General features: G+C 44.2%; 1 protein-coding gene across 1 annotated transcript; it reads left to right on the top strand.

Moving 5' to 3' along the window:
- Positions 1–491: 491 nt before the first annotated feature.
- On the top strand, positions 492–16,340 carry LOC144824606 (gamma-crystallin-1-like). The gene is made up of 3 exons (XM_078683660.1): positions 492–555; positions 2,993–3,235; positions 16,005–16,340. The coding sequence occupies exons 1-3, from the start codon at positions 547–549 to the stop codon at positions 16,275–16,277; spliced, it is 525 nt and encodes a 174-aa protein (XP_078539786.1). The 5' UTR covers positions 492–546; the 3' UTR covers positions 16,278–16,340.
- Positions 16,341–16,578: the final 238 nt, after the last annotated feature.

The raw sequence follows: 16,578 nt of genomic DNA, 5'->3' as shown, positions 1-16,578 counted from the left end.
TTTATATGCGTTGGCCGCCACTGTTAACTATATTAAAATGTTTTTCATTATTCCACACCCGCTACTCCTCAGTTGATCACTTATGTTCACCTATGTGTCTTTAAGCAATGATAATTTTATTTTTAAACTGCGTTTTCGCTACTAAAAGTCTTTTCTCTGATAGTTACCGTGTTCTAACAGCATTGCTATTCCCAATAGAGCGTCAAACTGAAAGCGATATACATGTGCTAGAAGTTGAGAAAATAAACCACATTGTTGCACGTTCGTTAGACTTACATAATGGTTCGAGAAGCCTGCGCTGTCCTGCTTCATAGGACAGCAACAATGACCTTTAACCTAAATTGAGCAACAAAAACAAACACAAGCTAGAAGCAACATGAGGAATGTTCTACATCTCACGAACAATACTAAACAAATACTGCTATACATTTTCCTTACTGGGCAGCAACGAGCGCCATTTTAGTGAATAGCAGCTGTAATGCTGGGGTTATAAAAGGGCTGTTGACGGGGAACCCCGAGACATCACTGCCTCTGACACCAGTCATCATGGGAAAGGTAAGAAATCATTGTGGGGTGCTCTCTGGAATTACAACTAGCTCTTTTGCTTGATCGTTGCAGCTCTGCTGAGCAGCCGTCCTGATCATTATGTAAATGGTTGGTCTTAAATACTTCAAAATATTTAAATGAAATGCGGTCTCGTCCCATATGTGATGGTGCTACGCGTGGGGCTTTGGCTGCCCTTTATACACACTGGCAGAGTCATCCTAAATCTCTACAGTGGCTAATCCATCGCTATTGCTTTGGGTCTTTCACTCTTGGACGCGATAAGTTAATTTGGCGGATCGAGAACATTGCTGCCTGCGATGACTTGTGATGAGCCCCAAGCTTCAGTAAATGACCTGGATGTACTGTTTATCTAAATTTTCACTCAATACTTTGCACTGTGTGAGAGGCTCGCGAGATGCTATCTTTTAAAGCAGGGGTCTCCTACTTTTTCTGCATTAATAGGTACGTAACTTCAGGGGAAATCATCCCGAGCTACTAATATTAGTGTTGTAATTGCGATCATACCAGACAAAATTACTTTATATTCACGATTAGAAGCAGTGATCACCTCAGTGCATCAGGCAGGTTTTCCAGGAGTAATGTCATCATATTTTTCAATTTCAAAAGCCACTACATGGTTTTAAGTAACCCAATGCCTGTGACACCAAGGGTATGGTATTAATAACAAGTCTGTCCAATACTACATGATTTGCCTGTCAAATGTCAGCTTTAAATATACTTTTGGAGATTGCACCATTTTCCTCCAAAAGGTCAGCGTATGAGTTCTGAAAATGCACACATTTTCGCCTTGATTACACACTCTCAACTTTATTATACATTGAATAATTCAGCTAAGCAAAAGCTTCTAATTTATTAGGCTTGGGTTGAACATATGAGAGCTACTTACAGGTCGCTGGAGAGCTACCAGTAGGCAACAAGCTACCCCGTGGAGAAGCCCGTTATAAAGCATTTCTTAAGTGCTTCCGTACCATTAGCGTGGCTTCTTGGTGCCGACGAAGGCAATTCCTTATATTAAGCTTGACGGCCCAACTCTAATAAGGAAACACAGCCTATTTGATGACTGTGAAAACAAGCATGTCTTCCATGACTGCCTAAAGTTCACTATTCTTAGAAAAGGCAAATAATTATGACCGCATGCATCGAAAGTTAAGAGCAAGTCTGAATAAAAGTTATGTGTGCAAGTGTGCGGCTGACTCGGGGCTTAATTTTTAGAATAATAAGTGCTGGTGACCTTCTCAGAAAGCCGGCAGGCATTGACAGATGCTGAGATTGCAGAATACAATTGCTGTGCAGTCTGACTTGCACCTCATGCCTCTTTATTCCAAAGCCATTCACTCCTTGCCACCTATGTGGTATATTTACAAGCCCAAATCGCAACAAAAACGTCATTTTTTCAGAGATGGTGGTGACAAAAGGGGCTCACCTTATTTACAAGGCAGCGTTAAGCCACTTAACATGACTTAACGATGTCTTGTAAATAAGGCACCCTTTCATGCTAAACTTAGCGTGAAATGGTAGGGCACTGGGTGTTGCTGTAGGGGTTCCCCCGCAACACCCATTGACCTTGAAGCTGCCCCAATTTACAAGGGCAGCGTAAATAGAAGGCAGCACCAAAATTAAGAGCAGGGAGATCCTGGTCTTAAACAGGTGAAATGAAGAGAAATGCTCTATTTCTCCTCATTTTTGCTGTTTACATGTGTGCTGCATGGTGCAGCACACATAGAAACAGCAAAACACCATTGATTTTTTTATGTGCAGGAAGATGATCCTTTCTGCACATAAACAAGCAATACTAAAAAAAATTGATGTTTTGCAACTCCTATGTGGGCTGCTCTAAGCAGCACATATTGAAGTTGCAAAGCCACCATTAATGGCTGTTTATGTGCAGGAAGGGACACCTTCCTGCACATAAACAATCATTCCCCTGCAACACAGACACCTTTGCACTATGGTGCAAGGGTGCCGGCGTTAGCACTTGGCAGTTAAATTAGCACCAGCACAGTAGAGAAATGCAGGGCTGCACCCTATTCTTGTAAATACAGTGCAGCCTTGAGTTTCAGAAGTGGCGGAGCATGGAGTTAAGCCAAGGAGGCTAACCTCTCGTAAATATGCTCCTTTCTTTTTTATTTAACTTTTTTTTCATTGCTGTTTTCTGAGGGATACTGTTCTTCCATCTTCCTCTTCCTCCTCATTCCCTCTTTTTGTATTTTTCTCTTTCCTGCTGGGAATCAATGCCTGGTAACAAAAAGTAAGTGCCGGTGCTCAAAAATGACTGTTGGTGGGCCCACTCATAATTGCTCAAATCTACAGTCTTCAAATTAACATTCAGATAACTTTTTTCAGAAACATATGATGAGTGAAAGTCAAACAGCACTCATAGCTCAAAGAAATATGACATTGAGCTTTTGAAACCATTTCTCTGCAGATAACTTTCTACGAAGACCGAAATTACGGTGGTCGCTCCCATGAGTGCCGTTCTGACTGTGCTGACCTGCACTCCTTCTTCAGTCGCTGCAACTCTCTCCAGGTGGAAAATGGCAACTGGATGCTCTATGAACACCCCAACTACAGAGGACACCAGTACTACCTGAGAAGAGGCGAGTACCCTGATTACCAGCGGTGGATGGGTTACAACGACTCCATCAGATCCTGCCGGATGATCCCTGAAGTAAGTTGAGCCTTATTCAATCAAAAAATTCTGTCATTAGGAGTATTAATTATTTTTTCTTGTGTTACAATGATAAACATATACTCCTCATCCATTTGAAAAACAATGTTACACTCGCATAGTAGGCATCTTAAACTATAGTGCTCATTCCGAGTTGTGTTATTTCATCCAGAGTGGTAACTCGAGGTGAAATTTGGGGGGCAGATGTGGCCTAAGGGCTAAGGCAGGCGATCTCAAATCTGGGGAACTGGGTTTGAATCTTGGCAATGACTTTCAAAATCCTGTGATCCTGGGCAAATCACTTAATCTCCCGGTGCCTAATAAAAATGTATGTGTCCTTGTGTAATGCAACTGGTGCTCATGTAAAGCGCTCTGATACCTGATACCTTCGGGGACAAATTTGTGCTATATAAAACTAAAACTAAAATAAAATAATGCAATATGCAAACTGGAATAATCACTTCTACGAGATCTGTATTGAATTATGTGGTCTAGACTATGGAATGGAGGCGGCCAATGATCACACCACACTTTAGGGTCTCACCACGAGTGGCTAGCCCACCTTTATTTATTACCTACAGCCGCACCTGGCCAGCGGCATGTGTGCCTCACGTAACTTGCAAGTATTGCTCACTACCTCCCATCCAACCTTTCAACTTGAACAAAACACACAAACAAATACAAACATAAAGTCCTTCAGATTCAGGAAGTATGCAGGTCCCCTTCTTCTCAGCTCTCCAGCTTGCTGGCATCAGCACAGAAACTCTCGTAGCCTCTGACTGGGATGGGGGATAGCCCTTTGGCCATAATAGTATCCCCTGATGCCACTTTCAAAGCAAGGGGGGCACAATTGTCACTCTCAAATTCAGATGAATTTGGGACGCTCTCCTCCCTTGAACATCCTCCTCTCGGCGTGCACATGCCATTGTCCTTTCGCACCACATCGATCCCGTTGATATCCGGATCGTAGGTGGTGTTGTCTTCTTCTGCCTTATCACAATCTAACCAGGGAACCATCCAAATCCAGGACTCATTTCTTGATACCTCTGTAGCTCTGTGCCTCGCTGTCACCAGGGTGGCACGAATGTTCACAACCTTCCAGGTTTTTCTAAATTTCCAACCGGATGTCAGTCCCAGATGGCCATTCGATCTCCCTCCTGTATGGTGGGGTTTACAGCTCTTCTCACTTGGCTGTCCCAATTGTTATTGATTCGTCTTTTCTTCTGGGCTGCCTAGGCATCCAGGACTGGAGGCTGCCAGTTTGAGCATGAGGGCAACAGGTCCCTTGTAGGCCTTTTCATCATGAGAACGCTTGGTGCGCATCCAGTAGTGCTGTGAGGAGTTAACCTGTAGGCTCTTAAAAACTGATGCAAACAGACCTTTAGGTCTTCTCCTTTGTCCACACCAATGCAGAGAGCTCTGTTGAGGGGCCTCACAAACCTCTCTACCTCCCCATTGGCTTGAGGCCTCTACGGTATGTATGTATGTATGTATGTATAATTGTAAATGCACTATCACCTTTCAGGCATCCTGGCGCTGTATACCGCTGTGGAACCCTTCCTGGCTTTCCCTGTGAGATGCTCCCTACTGGGCACCCCCAAGGTGAGGCCAGGCATCCTAGCACTTTCGGGGCCGTATAATATGACATGTCGAATGTTGATGTGTTGCATGAACTCTTTGAAGTCATAGCCCTGAAAGAGAGCCCCATTATCAGTTTTGATTTCAATCTGCAGTCCTAGGTGTGCAAGCAAACTGACCAACGATGGTTTGCTGCACTCAAATGCCGTGGAGCATACCAGTTCGACTATGGGAATTTGGTATTGGTATTCACCAGAACAAGAGTCAGTCGACTGCCTGGGAAGCTCCCAAAGTCCATGCTGAGGGATGGCCATGGCGTGGTACAGGGGTTTCAGTGATGATCGGAGCCACAGGCGGATTTCCACCAGTGATGATGTACAATGGGCAGTTTTTGACCATCTCTTTGGTCAGCTAATCGATACTAGGGAACCACACCTTCTGCCTCAGCCTGGCCTTCATCTTCACTAACCCTTAATGGGCCAGTGCCAGAGTGCGATCCCACAAGCTGCCGCATATCACAACCTGATGACCCCTAAGTATGACCCCTTCCTTGCTCTGGCTGTACTCATCATGACACCCTCACATCCAGGTGTCATTTTCCTCCAGAGTTAGGTCACTCACTCCATCTAGGAGGTTCCTCCAGTGAGGCCTTTTCAGTGCCTCAGTCACCCTTCTGAGGCAAGGATCTGTCAGAGTGGCTTCCGCAACTTCTAAAAGGGATAAGGCCCTTGGGCATGCAGTCTCTACTAGCAGTCTTATGAAGTCTTCCGCCCAGGGATCGTCTTCCTATGGATTGCATGGATCCAGTGCAATGGGGTGCTGGGGGAGGAAATCTGCCTGGTTATTAGTTCCTGGCCGGTAAATCACAGTGAAAGAGTACTGTTGGAGCTGGACAGCCCATTTCTATATTCGGTGTGGGCCATTTCTGGTGGATCCTGAAAACAGCAGTACCAGTTGTGTATTTGTTTGTTACCACTTGGAAGCTCACCCAACGGATTGCTAGCTCCTCTCATTCAATTATGGACGTAGTGGGTTTCCACTGCCATGAAGGATTAGTTTGCATATGCAATGGGCACCCATTTGTCTCTGTTCTGCCTCTGTAACAACTCAGCGCCCAGCCCTACGAGAGTGGCTACCACAATAAGCCCAGTCTGGCATGCCAGATGGAAGTATGCCAAGATGGCATCCTGGATAAGGGCTTTCTTTATATCCTTGAAGGCTTGAGCTGTCTGGCTTGTCCACTCCCACCGGGGCTCCTTTTCCATGAGTAACCTCAGCGCTTCAGAGTTTAGAGAGTGTTGCCAGATTCGTAATGAACTGGCTGCTGTAATTGGCTATTTACCACATGTGTCTCCAATGAACCATTAGAGGCATCCCTATGTGCACACAAAATTTCCTCAGTGTAAAATGAGGATTCCAAAACCAAAAATTCCTTTAGAGATTAGTTTATTCTTCTTTCATATGGTTTCTTTTCAATGTTATTTTCACATTTTATTGTAAAGTCTCCACATTTGATCAATATTTATACAGGCGACAAAATTCCTTTTTACTCCAATACATTTCGGGCGTAATCTCCAACGCCCTTCATCAGGGAATGAACACTAAAAACAGAAAAAATGTATTGAGCAAGGGTACTGTGTATGTTAGTGTTACATAGTAGCTATAACTTAACAAATCCGTGATTTGTCTAGTGACCAATAAAACCAAAACATACAAAACGTGTCTTGTGTAATATGTATTCAGTGTCACCAACTCTGCCTATAAAACCCGTGGCTACGTGTCAAATTCCAAAAACGTCTGAACCACTTACGTGTCGCGTCAATTGCAAGGTTCGGTTTCCCGAAATGCATTGGAGTAAAAAGGAATTTTGTCGCCTGTATAAATATTGATCAAATGTGGAGACTTTACAATAAAATGTGAAAATAACATTGAAAAGAAACCATATGAAAGAAGAATAAACTAATCTCTAAAGGAATTTTTGGTTTTGGAATCCTCATTTTACACTGAGGAAATTTTGTGTGCACATAGGGATGCCTCTAATGGTTCATTGGAGACACATGTGGTAAATTATCTATAGGTGTCCAGGGACGTGGCCGCCACCTATGGAGCACCTTTAACATTTAAAAAGTTTTGGATAGCATTCAAGCTGTGCGTTTACCCTCACACTTCAGTAATTGGCTATTTCTAATAAGCTGCTGATCTCTGCTGGGTTTCAGGGGATTGCCGCTTTCCTGATGGCCTCCACCTTTCGGGGGTCAACTTGCAGACTGTATTTTGTGAATTTATACCTGAAGAATTAACAGTCACTTCTGGTGGTGAAGTGTTAGGCCGCACTCCGCTAGTCAGGGTAGGGTTGCGCGAAGTCTGGCATCATGTTCCTCCAGGGTGGTAGAATAAATGAGGATGTTGTCACTGATGTTCAACACTCACTCAAACATGAGAGGCAACATTACATGAGGACATGAATAAAGTCAATGTGACTCATGTACAACATGAACAGATGAACACAGAGGTCCTTCTATTGATTCTATAGAACTTTATCCGAACTCTTCTGTTACGTATACAGCTGTGCACAGCCAACATGATTCAACCGGTTGTAGGCTTCCTCAGGGCTTGTGGCACAATCCAAATATTGTGCTGTGTCTCTTAATTTCCCGAGGCCAAGACGGGGTCACTCTTAGCATCCATTCAATTGGGGGCCATGTCTGGCAGTCAATGATTTGCTCACACCTGTGTGGCGCCTTCCTGCACTATCTTGCGTTCAACACCCCTATCAGCCTAGAGAGCGCCTCCCTAATAACCTCCTGAAAGACCTCTGCTGTCGCTGAGACCCCAAAACTGAGTCTCTTGAACTGTCTCAGTCCTATGTGGGTGGAGAAGGTCATGATATATCTACTGGGTTCCTCCAGAGTAAGCTTGTGATTGCCAGAGTACAGATCCAGCTTGGAGAACCACTTTGCTCTATTGAGATCAGCCACAATTTCATCTATGGTTGGCATCAGGTGCCTTTCCTGACAAATGGCCTTGTTGGGCAGCCTCATGTCCACACATAATCGGCTCACTCCAGGCTGTTTTGGTTTTATAGAGATTACTAGCAGGGAGACCCAAGGCATGGGCCCAGTCACTTTTTCAATGACCCCATCTCTCTCCAGCTGTACCAGATTCTTCTCGACTAGGGGTCTTAAATGAACCCTCTAGTGTCGTAAGGCTACTGGTCACACTGATTCATTGACGTGGAGTCTCACCTGTACCCCTTTTTAAACAACTAAGCCCCATAAAGAGTTCTGGAAGCTCCGAAAGCACATTTCATGCATGCAACCGTGCACCTGCTAAGCAAAAGACACTGGCCCTAGGTCTTCTGCTGTGTGGCATCCTAGCAGTGTCCCTTTGATGTCCTTTGTCACATGGAACTTGGCCCTTGTCTTCATGTCTCCTGCCGTAACCACTACTTTGATGGTCCCTCTTAAGGGGATGGTTTGCTGCACTCAAATGCCGTGGAGCATACCAGTTCGACTATGGGAATTTGGTATTGGTATTCACCAGAACAAGAGTCAGTCGACTGCCTGGGAAGCTCCCAAAGTCCATGCTGAGGGATGGCCATGGCGTGGTACAGGGGTTTCCGTGATGATCGGAGCCACAGGCGGATTTCCACCAGTGATGATGCACAATGGGCAGTTTTTGACCATCTCTTTGGTCAGCTAATCGATACTAGGGAACCACACCTTCTGCCTCGGCCTGGCCTTCATCTTCACTAACCCTTAATGGGCAAGTTCCAGAGTGCGATCCCACAAGCTGCCGCATATCACAACCTGATGACCCCTAAGTATGACCCCTTCCTTGCTCTGGCTGTACTCATCATGACACCCTCACATCCAGGTGTCATTTTCCTCCAGAGTTAGGTCACTCACTCCATCTAGGAGGTTCCTCCAATGAGGCCTTTTCAGTGCCTCAGTCACCCTTCTGAGGCAAGGATCTGTCAGAGTGGCTTCCGCAACTTCTAAAAGAGATAAGGCCCTTGGGCATGCAGTCTCTACTAGCAGTCTTCTGAAGTCTTCCGCCCAGGGATCGTCTTCCTATGGATTGCATGGATCCAGTGCAAGGGGGTGCTGGGAGAGGAAATCTGCCTGGTTATTAGTTCCAAGCCGGTAAATCACAGTGAAAGAGTACTGTTGGAGCCCATTTCTATATTCGGTGTGGGCCATTTCTGGTGGATCCTGAAAACAGCAGTACCAGTTGTTTTTTGTTTGTTACCACTTGGAAGCTCACCCAACGGATTGCTAGCTCCTCTCATTCAATTATGGACGTAGTGGGTTTCCACTGCCATGAAGGATTAGTTTGCATATGCAATGGGCACCCATTTGTCTCTGTTCTGACTCTGTAACAACTCAGCGCCCAGCCCTACGAGAGTGGCTACCACAATAAGCCCAGTCTGGCATGCCAGATGGAAGTATGCCAAGATGGCATCCTGGATAAGGGCTTTCTTTATATCCTTGAAGGCTTGAGCTATCTGGCTTATCCACTCCCACCAGGACTCCTTTTCCATGAGTAACCTCAGCGCTTCCATATGTGTAAATTTTGGCAGCAGTAGGGCTTATCTCTGGCGGGGGTTTCAATCTAAAAGCTGATCCTTGTCCATGACATTTACTGATGCCGCTGTGTTGATGAGTGTGGTGATGGTGGTCCCATCCACTTTGATTTGCCACCTCGGGAGAGGTCTTTCCTTTTGGGTGCCCCTTCTGGCAAATGATATGATGGAAACATCTTCATCGTCTAGACAACCTTCTGCTGCTACTGCCATTGGCGCCTTTTGCTCTACCGCTCCCTCAAGAGACAGTTCCTGATGCTTGCTTTCCTTCTTCCTCTCACCTCTCCACCAGGAGTTATAGGGGCACTGTTACATTCCTTTGCGACATGGTTCTGGCACCCACACTTCAGGCACGCCTTCCACTGGGCAGGGCAGCCTCTTTGCGGGTGACAGGCAAACCCGTAGTTTCCCCATGATTTCTCTGATGACTTGGAGGTGCTGCTCCCCTTTGGTTTTCTTGGACGCCACTGAACCACATCCACCTGCTCCTCCTTTACTTTAATTCCCCTCGCGTCAGCGGGTGTTGCGCTGCATAATAGGGCAGATGCCATCTCACTGGCCTTGCTGTCGGCTAACTTGTGTGATCTGGCCAACACCAAGATGTCATCCAACATGATGACAGGTTGCCACAGGATTTGTTTTTGCAAGTTGGATGATCAGCATTCTTGAACCAGATGTGCCCTTATTTCATCTTGTCTATCAATCCTATTACAGGTCCTCACCAGCCTGCACAATTTTACAGAGAAAGCGTTGAAAGATTTTGCTTTCTGTTCGAATTGCTTGTCTTCATTTAAATCTCGAATCCAATTGGGGATCAAAGTGGCTGTTAAGAGCCAGACTGCTGCTTTGCAAGTGTCAGGTAGATTTTTCAATAGCTTGCACAGTTCATCACCTCCATCACCGCCATCTTTTTCACATGTGGCACGGAAATAAGGTCTCACTCTCCCTATCCACTGGCACCACCTTGCAACTGCTGTCACCAGGTCTGCCAACTGGCTGAATGGCGGTACTGCGGCAACTGGTATTGATGTGCTTCTAGTCTGATCGGGGGGGGGGGTGCTGCGGCCACTTGCTGCGCTGCACCTAGGGCCGTCTGGGACATGGTATAGGTCTATAGGTCTATAGTGTGCACCTTGAGCCAGTTCACTCCTAGATAGTGTGACATCTTTAAGCCCTCATGGCACTGAGTGTCTTTCCCTTTCCTTATATCTATTTATTTCGAATGTAGGGAGTCCAATCAGTGCCCCATTAGAAACAGGCTTACTTGATGGTGTCACCGTGCTGGGAAGAGAATGTCTGTAACCCTCCATGCTGGTCTCCTACTGTAGCTGGTTCCTTGCGATCTTCCTGCTTTGTCGTTGGTGAGGGCGTGGTGCCTTCACTGCAGATCAGCCCTTTCTCCTTAGTAAGGACAATAAGCACAGGCTCATTACTTCTTTTTGACCAGAGCTCTGCCATACCTACTTGTACCCTTTCTTCCCCCTCTTAATTGGAGACCGGATGCCAAGCTTGCTGACATGCCTCCTAGGCCTCTCAGGCCGATCGCATCTGCTGCGAATCTGCAATGAACGCGGTCAGCCGCCTTGACACAGCCTTCGTTTTTCTGCTGGATTGGCGTTGGAGACAGCAGCCGCTGTGCATGTGCAACTCGCAAGAAAGAGCCGGGTGGCTCCCTACAATCTGTATGCAATAATTCCGGGTCTGGAGACTCTGCCTCTCCTGGGGCTGTGACAAGCAGCATTGCACAACTAAGCCGCTGCCTGCTGAAGTCTGGAGGAAGGTGTTTATGTTCTACCAGCCAGGCACAAGAATTTTCATCGCCCATACACCCATTCAACACCTTCACCATCTCCACTAGCAGTAAACCTGTCAATTTATGTCTGCTTAGATCAGGCGGAAAATGTCAGTGTTGTTTTGCCGAATTGGTGACTCAGTGCTTGGAAAAGCAACCAGTAAATTTGATTGCAAGCGGTTATTTTTCATTCTAGGGAAAGAAAACTTAAAATGACAAAGCTTTTCATTGAAGATACCATCAGTAAACTCAATCTGCCCCTCCATCTCCTTTGCAAACTCCAGAAAACTTGTAATGAGGCCCTACCTTGGCTAGCTTCTTTCTGGATGTTCTGAGTTGCAGTTCTAATTATTGAACTCCTGCAGCAGGATCATGCAAACAGACTTGAACTGGTGGTATTTAAATTGGTTGGTGCTTAAAGCTGGTAGATGTATTTAAATTTATATAGATGGTACTTTCTGATTGCATCATATATGCATCATATAGTGTACTTTTCATTGTTATTACTCTTTCAATAAATAATATTGTCACAAGAAATTCTAATATGGTATCCAAGCATCACCGCCACTTATAAAACATGCTTTCTTAATCTAGCAGCTTGTTTTCCATTGCGAAAGAGAAACAGAAAGACTAAAATCCACCTGTCCACTGCCATCATAGAGTTAATGTCGGCATTGAGCTGCAGTATGTGGTTAGATATTCATACCTATAGAGTATTGAAAAGCTTGCAAAGTCCATTTACAGGTTAATTTTATTAAGACATTTTGTATTTTAAATAGGAAATAATTTATATATTTTATTATAGACGTGCAGGCTTAAAAACGCAGGGCAAGAATGACCAATTCTTTGGGTTGTCCTTGCATTATGCAAGGCGACGCAAGGCCAACGCAAGTTCTTCAGTAATACTTACAAAACCATGCAAGGGGCTATTTTCATTTCATTGCATGGCTTTGTAATGTAATGCAATGCAGCTGCTTGCACTGGGTTACCTTATATTGCAAGCTGGGAGGCATTCCATGAGTAGACCATTGGCTTTCCCATGCATCCTTCCATGGATTTTGGTAGATTTCTCGGTTTACTAAAGCTACAAAACTGGGGAACGCGTCAAAATGCTATGCCTTCCCCAGTGAGACAGAACAACGAGAAATATTTTTAATTGTCCTCATTGTTTCCTCTTTCTATGTATGCTACATTCTGTAGTGCAAGTAGAAAGAGGAAAATGCATTTAAGGATTGTTTTTATGCAGGAAGGAGTACATTCATGCTAAAAAACAATCCTGTCTGTCACACATGCACCCTTGCAAGGGTTCCTGAGCTGGCACTAGTCTACACACATATCTTTGAGAACGTGGTAAATGTATGCTCTCTCCCTTTCAGGCAACAACTTTGCTTGCTGCCCTACGTTGCCTGAAACATTAGTAAATGTGCTCCTCATTCTTAAGTAAACTGGCAAAGGGGCTAAATAGAATACCAATTGTTGCACTGGGTCCCAATTTCCATCACACACATTCTCATAAAACACTTGAATCTCCATTCTGGGGCAACTACAGATTAAACATTTTCAACTGCTAACTGGAGAAATCAGACTATGGGGCCTTTCCTACGGCATTGTAATCAGCTGTTCAGATTAATTTCCGACCAACACATTTGGATGGAGTCAGTCAGAAAGGAATCCAAACTAGATTTCTCAATAGCTTCTGATTGACTCGGAGAACCTGTCTGCCATTCGGAAAGACTCCAGTAATCCCAGGGGTGGCTCTTTCCACCCGAGGGATTACAATGTTGGATTCCAACTGCCTTTCGGTGCAGCCTTTCCGACAAAGCAAGGCTGTCGGAAGTCAACTTTGGGGGCCCCAGCAAGGCCCCCATGGGTGCAAAGCCTCCGTTTGGAGGCCAAGGGGGTACCTATAATGCTCCCTGTTGATCCATGCATACCCTGGCAAGCACCTCTGGGTGCAGGGATGAACTGCACCTCATCTTTTTACAATGAGAGCATGCATTCTGGTCGGAATGCATGGCCCCAATGTAATGAATAGGAGTGCGACTTAACAGTGTTCGGTTGCATCCTAATTGCTGGGTTGGAACTGCCGACAGGAGGTCCGTCGGTCCCTGTACCGAATCAATCTCGGACAGACTCAGGTCCATCTGCCATCGAAATTGGGCTCTATGTATTCACTGAAAGGTCTCTATTGTGTGTTGAGGACATAGTGAGATTTGGCTAAAGGCAGAAAGAGTAACTAAAAAGTATTGAGATTGGTAAATAGGAAAGGATATTCCTTTCTGTCAGTGCTCTTTTCTTCACAAACTCTAATGAGATATGAGCTCTAGGGGGAAGAGAAGAAAGAGATAAGTTTGTAAAATACTGATGCAGGTCCTTTATCTCACCTCCATACAGAGTCTCTGATACACCCTAATTCTGAAACTATTAAACAAATTATTTTCCCTTTAAATCATAAGAAATCTATGGGCAAAGGAAATAAGATGGCTCATTTGCTTCCAGATTGACAATATTATATGTTGTGCTATACTTGGTATATCTCAATGCAAAGTCCCAGAAGCGTGAGCTATTTTGGCAGCAGTGCTTACAATAGGTGCCTAGGGGTAATGCTCGAAGCCTATTGTCTCCTATCTAGAATGGGCTAAAGTAAAGTGGGATAATAGATAGTGTAAGTAGACCTGTCACTGCTGCAGATCTATGACTCAAAGGCAGTTAGCTGTGCCTTGTATGGGGCAACACTATGGGGATTTGACAAGTCAACTGAGCTTATCAGATCAGAGCACACATTCTTACAGAACTTAGTGATACTGCCCCAAAACAACCCCATTTATCCCTCTAATGCTAGACATGGGCAGAATCTCCCTAAGCGACATTACTAAGCTCTGCCCTTTACTGTTTTGGGCTAGAAATCAGAGTGCCCCGGAGCTACTGCCTTATGCTGAAGCCCTTTCAGAGGTCATCCGTCTGGATACTTGTAATAAGGTGGGGTGGATAAGAAACATAAGAAACCTGGTGTCTGACGTAGGGCTTCGGGATGCATGGGAAAATCTGGCTCACTCCTGTTCCAAAAAGACATAGTAATGCAACACTATTGGGAATGGGTTGCGCAACAAGAGTCCAGGGGAAACTGCACAAAGAGGTCAGACTCCTGGAACCTTACCTCAGTCTAATCCAGGTCCGCCATGATAGGACCCTCTATATCCAATTTAGGTTTGGCATCTTCCCTGGTAATGAGGTAACAGCTAAGTGACATACCAACAAACCAAGCCCAAGCAATTGCCTAGGATGCAAGACACCCATGGAGTCCGTTGCCCAAGTGCTGTTCGCATGTCCAGCTTATGCGCACCCAAGATCAAAATGGATAAAATCGTTTTGTCTGCAAATGGGCATACGAATTACCGGGAATGCTTGCATATCCTAATATCGAAAACTAGACCTCCCCTAGCTTGTGCAGTCGCTAAGATTCTAAGTCACATGTGGGACATTAGAAGAAAGGCCTGAGAGAGAAGAATTGCAGAAGGCATGGGGGTCAGCCCCTAGCACCTAGTTGGTCCCGGGCACCAAGTATCATTAACTACGGAAACCTATATTCTATGAGAGGTGATGCATATTTTCTTGTTGCATGCAATAGATAGTTGGCTATTACACCAGCCTTACAACAAGAGGGTCCATAGGGCAAATATTATGATTCATGATTGCTGGGCATTTTATTTTTGTAGCTCATTTTAACCATTGAAATACTTAGATTGTTCCTTTCTCCCTTCTTCCTAATTTTCTTTTTTATTGGTGCAACCTCAATTGTTATGAATTGAAACATTTTCTATTGTAAGATTTTATTTGTATGATGAATTATTTTTAACTCGATCGTGTCAGATGGGTACAGTAGTACCTTAAGGTATACAAACCGGACTGAACTTAAATCTTTATCCGGTCTCGGTACTAGCACTGAGCGATTCAAGCAATCACTGCATGATGGACCTGGTTATGATAATCGCTCAACAGTCTGAATGTTGCACAGGCCATGTGTCAGTACAAGGAAACATTTGTATGTATATCATGACGTGTTTTATAAATCGTTCATTTTTTTAAATGTTTGTTAGTCACATCATACGTCTGTTTGTTTCTTGGCTTTTATGACACAAGTTGTCAAAATAAAGCTCATATGATTTGATTTAATATTGCAAGTCGCTAACTTATACGTTCATCGCTCATTAATATGCACATACATGATAGCATCTGCCAGTAATGGCCCACTTTGGATGCCTTATGCATCACAAATAGTCTGGGCAGAAGGCTCACATGATTGTGCTTATGGTAGTAATCTGAAACTCACACTGTGGGCCCGATTCACAAAAGTAAATTGAGACAAAAGTCCAACTTTACGACTTTCAGTATTCACAAAGAGTATTTATGAGTCGTAAAGTTAGACATTTGTCTCACTTTAACTTTAGTCTTGGCCTTAAGTCTAACTGAGACCAAAACCTAAGTTAAACTGAGAAAACAGTCTAACTTTACTACTCGTAAATGCCCTTTGTGAATACCGAAAGTCGTAAAGTTAGACTTTGGGGCCAGTTTACCTTTTTGAATCAGGCCCTGTGTGTTTATAAATATAATGAGATTATGTTTCTGAAGAATCTATTTTTTATTCTATTTCATTATAAACTCCCATTATTTTTCCTTTAATAAATGTGAACTGAAAAAGTGTTGCAGGAATATATGAAAAAATATTTTATTGCCATGTGGACTACTTATTATTTTGAATGAATCTATAAATCTAATGTCCCTTTCCACATCTTCTCTTCTTATCTTTATCATAGTACCGTGGTTCTTTCCGCATCAGGCTGTACGAGAGAGGTGACTTCGGAGGCCAGATGATGGACTTCACAGATGACTGCCCAAATGTATATGACCGATTCCGCTTCAATGACATCCACTCCTGCAATGTGCAAGATGGGCACTGGGTCTTCTATGATGAGTCCAACTACAGAGGACGTCAGTACTACCTGAGGCCAGGAGAGTACAGAAGATACAACGACTGGGGTGCCACGAACCCTAGGATTGGCTCTTTCAGGCGAATGGGTTTTTTCTAAAGTACTTGAAATTAATACTTTGTAACTTACTTCGGAATCTCTCAATAAAACTTTGATACAATATGTTGAGTTCATTATTTCATTATCTGCCTGCATAAAGAGATAAATATAGCAAGTAGTGACCATAATCCCTTTATCAACTACATGAGTTCTTGTATCACACACAGACTGGTGAGCCACAGGTCTCTGATGACTCAAGCCAATCAGTAAGTTAATCTTTTATTTATCATTGTTTTAAAGATAGTACTGTAAACACAAATGGGGCTGCCCCTAGTCGGGATTTCTACAGGTCTCTAGAGAT

This window comes from Lissotriton helveticus, chromosome 3_1 (genome assembly GCF_964261635.1).
Source record: "Lissotriton helveticus chromosome 3_1, aLisHel1.1, whole genome shotgun sequence".
NCBI lineage: Eukaryota > Metazoa > Chordata > Amphibia > Caudata > Salamandridae > Lissotriton > Lissotriton helveticus.
Note: the sequence above shows the minus strand (reverse complement) of the source record. Positions and strands in the feature narration are given on the sequence as shown.

Excerpts from the sequence above, each read along its gene's own strand:
- LOC144824606 (XM_078683660.1), top strand. Across the intron at positions 3,236-16,004 it reads CCTGCCGGATGATCCCTGAA|TACCGTGGTTCTTTCCGCAT; the intron begins GTAAGTTGAGCC and ends TCTTTATCATAG.